The 6,860-nt window shown below is 62.7% G+C and overlaps 2 protein-coding genes across 2 annotated transcripts in view; one reads left to right on the top strand and one right to left on the bottom strand.

The window, feature by feature from the left end:
• PSD (pleckstrin and Sec7 domain containing) overlaps positions 1-4,621 on the top strand; it is a 35,418-nt gene extending 30,797 nt beyond the window's left edge. The window contains exons 11-16 of the mRNA XM_019471683.1: positions 823-1,001; positions 2,011-2,081; positions 2,675-2,832; positions 3,175-3,319; positions 3,969-4,112; positions 4,382-4,621. Of these exons, the coding sequence (XP_019327228.1) occupies positions 823-1,001; positions 2,011-2,081; positions 2,675-2,832; positions 3,175-3,319; positions 3,969-4,112; positions 4,382-4,621 (937 nt within the window). The remainder of the gene's footprint in view (positions 1-822; positions 1,002-2,010; positions 2,082-2,674; positions 2,833-3,174; positions 3,320-3,968; positions 4,113-4,381) is intronic.
• Positions 4,622-6,756: 2,135 nt separating this feature from the next.
• Positions 6,757-6,860, bottom strand: part of NFKB2 (nuclear factor kappa B subunit 2) — a 10,385-nt gene continuing 10,281 nt past the window's right edge. The window contains exon 22 of the mRNA XM_009277988.1: positions 6,757-6,850. Within this exon, the coding sequence (XP_009276263.1) occupies positions 6,757-6,850 (94 nt within the window). The remainder of the gene's footprint in view (positions 6,851-6,860) is intronic.

Genomic DNA, 6,860 nt, shown 5'->3' with positions numbered 1-6,860 from the left:
GCGGCCAGCGCCCGCGCTGGGTGGATTAATCGCCCCGGCGGTCCCGCCAGCGCTGAGCCAATGCACTCGGGCTGCTGCCATGGAGACGCCGGCAGATGCTGAGGGGTTTAATTAGCAGTGAGCGGGTCTGAGGGAGGGGGGAGGCAGCAGCTCTGGGCTCCCACATCTTCCTGCTGGGCGGGGGGAGCAGCATCGATGCAGCCTGCCCGCAGTGCGAGGGGCCATGATCTGGAGCCCCGGTGCTGCCCGAGGCCTCCCCTCCACAGGCTCTTCACACCCCTTTGCTGGTGGCTCTGATCCCCATAGCCCGACTGCTGCCGTGAAGGAGTGGGGACTGCAGCCTGGGTCTCTCTTTGAGGGGGTTTCCCTCTATACCTTCTCTCCTGCCAGCTCCTGCCTGTGAGCCTGTCCACCGTGGGCCAGGGGGGCTGTAGTGGTGCCAAGCCCCAGGGCACTGCTCCTCTACAGCTCCTGGCACATCGGTTTGGCTGGCATCAGTCCCAGCCCTGTCCAAAAATGCTCCTCACTCCCTGGGGCAGGCAGGGCCCCCCGCCCTGAGCCAGCAGCAGACACTCCGATGCCTTGTCTTTCGAAGGGCCAGGCAGCACCTCAGCTGCCAGCCTAGAGGGGCAGGGGCACAGAGGCATGACTGGGTTTGGGATGCTCTCCAGTGGTGATGGGAGACTGCTCAGCCTGGTCTGCCTCTCCTGGCCTCCCTTTCAGAAGCCAGGCCTAAAAGTGGCACCACAAGTGGGAGGCTTGGTATTTGCTTTCCCCAGCAAGGTAACAAACCCTTTCCCCACCCAAATCTGTGCCTGGCAGAGATGAGGAGGAGCTGAGAAAGTCCCTCTCAGAGCTGGCAGACCCCAACCCTAAGTCCATCAAGCGCATCAGCAGCTGCAGTAACCCCTTTCTGGACTTCTCCCAAGACTCCAGCATTGCCACCTACAAGCATGGACTGTTAGTGCGCAAGATCCACGCTGATCCCGACTGCAAGAAAAGTAGGTGCCTGGGGAGCCTACGGGAGGGACTCGGGGCAAGGGGGCACTGGTGAGCTCCAGAAACCCTAATGGGCGAGCGGGGCAGGAGGCATTACGTGACATCTTCTGACATTACGTGACATTCTATGGAAGTGGTTGAGTCCCCATCCCTGGAGGTATTTAAAAGACGAGTAGATGAGGCACTTAGGGACATGGTTTAGTGGGTGGTGGTGTTGGGTCGACGGTTGGACTCGATGATCTTAGAGGTCTTTTCCAACCTCGATGATTCTATGATTCTATCTGACTGTAGCATCAAGCCAGCCTCCAGCATCAGCCCCCTGTGCCCTCTCTGTCCAGCTGTGCCGGGCATAATTCAGCCCCCAGGCTGGGGAGCCTGAAAGCCTCTCCCTGCCCGTCTGCCCCCACCATCAGGACTGGGCAGAGGCTGAGACGGCAGCAGGCAGCACAGCCCTTGCCTGCGGCACTGGGAAGGGGGCAGGCGGGGAGGTGGGGTGGGCTCCCCGGGGGATGCACCCTTGCTGCAGGATGGCGGGGACAAAGGAAGGTGTCCAAACAAGCCGCACAGCAGGCTGCTGCTGGTTGGACGCTGCCAGGCACGTTCACCGTTTCCACCGTAAAATCCCCTCTAAGCCCTGGCCGTCTAATGCTGCCTTGATCTGATTAGATGCAGCTGCCCTCCAAAGCTAGCATTACCTGGTGGGCAGCACTGCCTCGTCCCCGTCCCCGAGCGGGCAGGCAGCGGTGAAGCTGAGCATGAGCGGCGAGGCAGGGAGCGCAGCGGTGCCGGCCCCGGGAGGCGGCAGGCGGCCCCCCTGCCAGCAGCACCATCTGCCAGCCACGCAGCCAGCACGGGCTCAGGTGTGCGGGGACAGTCCTGGCATGCCGCCCGTCCCCGGGGTGGGGTGACGTGCGCCGTGGCAGGGCTGGCTGGAGGAGGATGGGGGGAGGGATGCCTTTCCCCAGCGTTTTGCTGGGGCTGATGTCTGGGCTGCTCTCTCCTCCTCGGCAGCGCCCCGAGGGAAGCGCGGCTGGAAGCCCTTCCATGCCATCCTGAAGGGGATGATTCTCTACCTGCAGAAGGTAGGCAGCAGCGGGGCCATCCGTGCCAGGGAGAGGGATCGTCCGCAACCCAGGGGGGGTGGTTATGACAATCCCCACAGCAGCAAGAGAGGGGCTCCAGCGCATGGCATTGCAAAGCCTGGCCTAAGCAGACTTGGCACCATGCCTGCTTGAGCCGTTGCTTGGGGTCCTGGTGGCGTCCCTGTTCCTGGGGTGCTCAGGCTCAGCCTGGGCAGTGAAAGCAGCTGCTAACCGAGGGCCCTGCTGCGTGTGGGGGCTTGACTGGGCAGAGAACAGGCACCGGGGCCTTTGTCCTCAGGGGAGGGGGGCGGATTTGGGCAGCAAATCCAGTCTCCTGCAGGCACACATACTGCCCAGCTGCGGGGCAGCGGGGAACAGCCACTGTGCTGTGGCCAAGCCCATGCACCTGGGTTGTGCAGCCTCTCCCCATGGGTATAGCATGAGCTGGAGGCAGAGCCTGCAGCAGCCTGGTGGAGGGTGATGTCCCAGCCCCACCACTGCAAGCACTCACCTGCAGGCCCCACGGCCTTGTAGAGCTGACTCATGGTGGGGTGCATCCCTAAGTTGGCTCTGAAATGCCCTGTGATTCGCAGGAGGAGTATAAGCCAGGGAAGTCGCTGGCGGAAGAGGAGCTGAAGAACGCTATTAGCATCCACCATTCGCTTGCCACACGGGCGTCTGACTACAGCAAGCGACCCAATGTCTTCTACCTCAGGACAGCTGACTGGAGGGTCTTCCTCTTCCAAGCACAGTGAGTCCCCCAGGATCACTGGCTGGGCCCCACGCTGGGGCACAGGGGCTCGTCTGACTGGGGCGGAGGGTGGGATGGGGCTTAGGGCCACATTGCTCTCTCCTGTCCCGGCCCTTTCTGGAAGGAAAAGGACCTGGTGTCAGCACTGTGCTTTGCCCAGCTCCTCTTCTTCCCACCCCGATGGGCTTGCGATGGCCCAAGTCGCTGGGGGCAAAGCCCCAGGTGCCAGGGCTCGCCAGCCAGGCCTGCGGGACCCAGATCTCGTCTGCAGGGCAGGTCCCTCTGCCTGTGACACAGATAGTGCCACTTAGAGCCCATCTGTGGTTTGGCTTTTCTCCCCAGGAACCCTGAACAGATGCACTCGTGGATCACGCGCATCAATGTGGTGGCAGCCATGTTCTCTGCACCCCCCTTCCCTGCAGCCATCGGCTCCCAGAAGAAGTTCAGCCGCCCGCTGCTGCCCAGCTCCTGCACCAGGCTGTCCCAGGTGGGCCGTGGCGTGGGGGCAGCCAGGAGCATGGGACAGACCCCCTGGGTCTGCTGGTGGCACTGTCCCCTGTGCAGGGCCCTGTGTGGTGCCACGCGCCCGGCTGCCTCCCAGCAGGGTACGGGGCCGAAGGGAGCATGGCCAGGGAGACATGGAGCAAGGCGGTGCTGAGTTTGGGGGTGGGCAGCAAGGTCTTGTTCCTGGCAGCGGGGACAGGTGATGGAGTCAGACCGTGGAGGAGAACGTGGTCCCACACCACGGCTTGCAGGGTCCTGTCAGGGCCAAGACCTTGAAAGGTGACCGGCCAGGGGGATTAGCTGGCACTCGTGCGTGCCAGAGCAGTTACTCATAGAGCAGAAAGGATTAAAAAAGACCCACCAGCCTAGCTTTAGAGGGGATTAAATTCTGTTTTAAGACTGCAGCTAGCCCCCTGCGAGGCAGGAGCAGATTGCCCCCAAGGGCCTGTGCTTTTGCCTGCCATTTAAAAAAAAAAAAAACAACAACCAAAAAAAACCCCCCCACAAACAAACCCAGGAGCAGAAGCTAAGATCCTGGCTGGACCTAGGAGGGGAAAAAAAAAAAAACCTGTTCTGGCCCTGGACAGCTCAGGGGCAGAGCGGGGCACTGACGTGGTGCCACCCTTCCCCAGGAGGAGCAGGTGAAGAGCCATGAGACCAAGTTCAAGACGATGTCAGCAGAGCTGCTGGAGCATCGCTCCTCGCTGCCTGAGAAGAAGGTGAAAGGCAAGGAGTACGAGGAGCTGAAGCAGAAGGAAGAGTACCTGGAGTTTGAGGTGAGCTGGGAGATGCCCCCCCCCGCTCTGCCCCCAGCCCCTCTGCCCCTGCCTGCTTGGCCATCCTGAGTGATGGGTCCCCCCATCCCCGTCAGCTGAATTGCACTGTGCTACTGCCATGCTCCGGGACCATGAGCATCCTCCCCCACCCTGGGATGCTGGCTGGGGTGGAGGGACCATGAGCATCCCCCCACCCTGGGATGCTGGCTGGGGTGGAGGGACCACGAGCATCCCCCCCACCCCTCTCTCTACTGCACTGTGCCCCCCAGAAATCCCGCTACGGCACCTACGCCATGCTGCTGCGGGCCAAGCTGAAGGCCGGCTCCGAGGACCTGGCAGCGTTTGAGTCCACCCTCTTTGACGCAGCGGGTGGGGAGGATGATGGCCTGAAAAAATCCCACTCCAGCCCCTCACTCAACGCGGAGCCCTCCGGCACGGCCACCAAGGTGAAGCGCAATGTCTCAGAGCGCGCCGGCCGCCAGCCCCCCGGCCATCCCCAGAAGTCATAAGCAAGGGGCATCAGCCGTCCGCGCTGCAGCTCCGTTCCTGCTCCCCCCCGGTGCCGGGATGGAGGCCACGTGCCTGCCGAGACCCTGCATGAGTCTGTCCGTCTGCGGCACGAGCTGGGGGCGGGTGACAGCCCTTCCCCGGCTGCCAGCACCAGCCAGGCAGGGCCGCGGCTCCTCCGCTGGAGACAATGGCAGAGCAGGACGGTCCCAGGTCCTTGCCCACGGCGCTCCTCCGCTGGAGACAATGGCAGAGCAGGACGGGCCCAGGGCCTTTCCCCCGGCAGCGCCCCCCGCGGCTCCTCCGCTGGAGACAATGGCAGAGCAGGACCGGCCCCGGTCCCTGCCCACGGCAGGGGGCCGCCCCCCGGCCTCCTGCCCCTCCTTGTCCTGTGCTTGGCTGCAGGACCCAGTCCCCCTGCCCTGGGGAGGGGGAACAACCGAAACCCACCCACTGGGCTCAATTCTTCAGTGGTTAAAAAAAAAAAAAAACAACAAAAAAAAGACGCAGCAAAACAAAGCCAGCGGCCGCTTCTCCTCCAGCTCCGTTGTGCCATGGGGGGCAGACAGGAGGGGGCCTGCCCTGGCCTGCCCCCTCTCCTGGGGCTGGTGGCCAGGGGAGGAGGGCGATGGCACCTGGCCCCCCTCCCCGCCACCCCAGCCACCTCTGCACCCTCCCCGCTTTCTTACAACTTTTGAACGGTTTTTGTGATACAGTTTTGCACTTTTTAGTACCAGATCGAGCTGACCACCAGGGAGGGTTTTTTGGGGCTACTTTTGATGCTTTTTGGGAACTGTTTAAAAAAACAAAACCATAAACCCAGCCATGTCTGGTAGGCACTGCACTCTGGAGGGATGAGATTTTTACATGGACTTAGGGGGAGACCCAGCTCCCTCCTGCAGCAAGCTGAGCATGGGCTCCTGTGTGTGCTGCTGCCTGCACCCCAGCCCCGCTCCGGCACCAGCAACCCTTCGGAGAGAGACAGCCCCGTGGCCACCGGCACTGAGGAGGCAGCCTTGGGATGGCAGCACCCATTGCTGCGCTCGTGGCTGCATGGGAGGCTGATGCGCTGGTGCTTCATGACCCCCCCCAGCGGCAGCCTGGACCGGCCCTGTTTGTGCTGCCTGGGTGTGAGCATCGTACCCGAGGGGTGTTGGGTAACAGCGTGTAAGTATTCCTGGCAGGGGAAGGTGAACCTCAAAGCCAGGGTTGACTTGGGGCTCCCCGCTGCCGTATGGGGCTGGCACAGCCTGGAGCCGGCTTTCCTTCCCATGCTGCTTCTCCAAAGCATGGCTGGGGCCTTGGAGGCTGCCGGCAAAGCCCCGTCTGCAGCGCTGTGAGGTCCTCGTGCTGCAAGAGCAGTGGTGCAGTCACTTCCTTGGCCGCGGGCTCCCTCTTCTCCAAGGTGAGGGGCAGGCTGGGGCAGCCCCCACCACCCCAGGGTGGGCTGGAGGATGCTCGTCTGGAGCGAGGTGCCGGTGGTGGAGCATGGCCGCAGGAGCGCCCAGGGTGTGCAGGGAGGGGTCTGGGGACAGCGGAAGGGCTGCGGACGGGGGCTGTCACACGCGCTGTTCTTGGCCGCCCGGGACCTGGCTGGTTTCAGCACTGACTTTGCGAATGTGTCAAACTTTTTATTCTGCTCTTTTGAGTCTATTGCAAAAAAAAAAAAAAAAAGAAAAAAAATCCACCCTTGCCCCAGGGGGCTTGGGGGGAGAAAAACCTTTGTACAGCTTCTTCTCTCAGTTACTGAAGTAAAACTTGCTCTTCACTTCTTGTGTGCACTGTGGTTTCTCCCCCTGGCTGGGGACAGCCCCGGCATGGAGGGATGCTGAGGAGGGGCCAGCAGCTGCCTCCTTGCTGCCGGACTCCCAGCCCCAGGCAGGGCTCGGGGGGGTTAGCACCCTGCCTGCTCAGGGCTGGGGCTGGAGAGAGGGAGGGAGGGCAAAGGCGAATGGAAACTGCGTCCCTTTATTCAGAAGAGGGACCATTAAATAAGAGCAGAGAGGGGCAGGAGCTATCTGTGTCCCATCCCCCTGAGTCCAGGCAGCTGGGCCCCAAGTCCGGAAGGCACTTGCATGAGCAGGACAGAGTGGGGGGTGATGCGGCCCCCCTGGGCGGGTGCCGGGGCTCCAGCCCCTCAGTGCACCTGCGGCTGCTGGCTGTGGGGCAGCTCACCCCCCGGCCCCGGCTTCAGGGCCAGCACAGGCGCCTGCTCCTCCTCCACCGACCCACTGCCATAGG

This window comes from Aptenodytes forsteri, unplaced genomic scaffold (assembly GCF_000699145.1).
Source record: "Aptenodytes forsteri isolate BGI_AS27 unplaced genomic scaffold, ASM69914v1 Scaffold15, whole genome shotgun sequence".
Classification (NCBI taxonomy): Eukaryota; Metazoa; Chordata; class Aves; order Sphenisciformes; family Spheniscidae; genus Aptenodytes; species Aptenodytes forsteri.
This window is presented reverse-complemented; position numbering and strand designations above follow the sequence as displayed.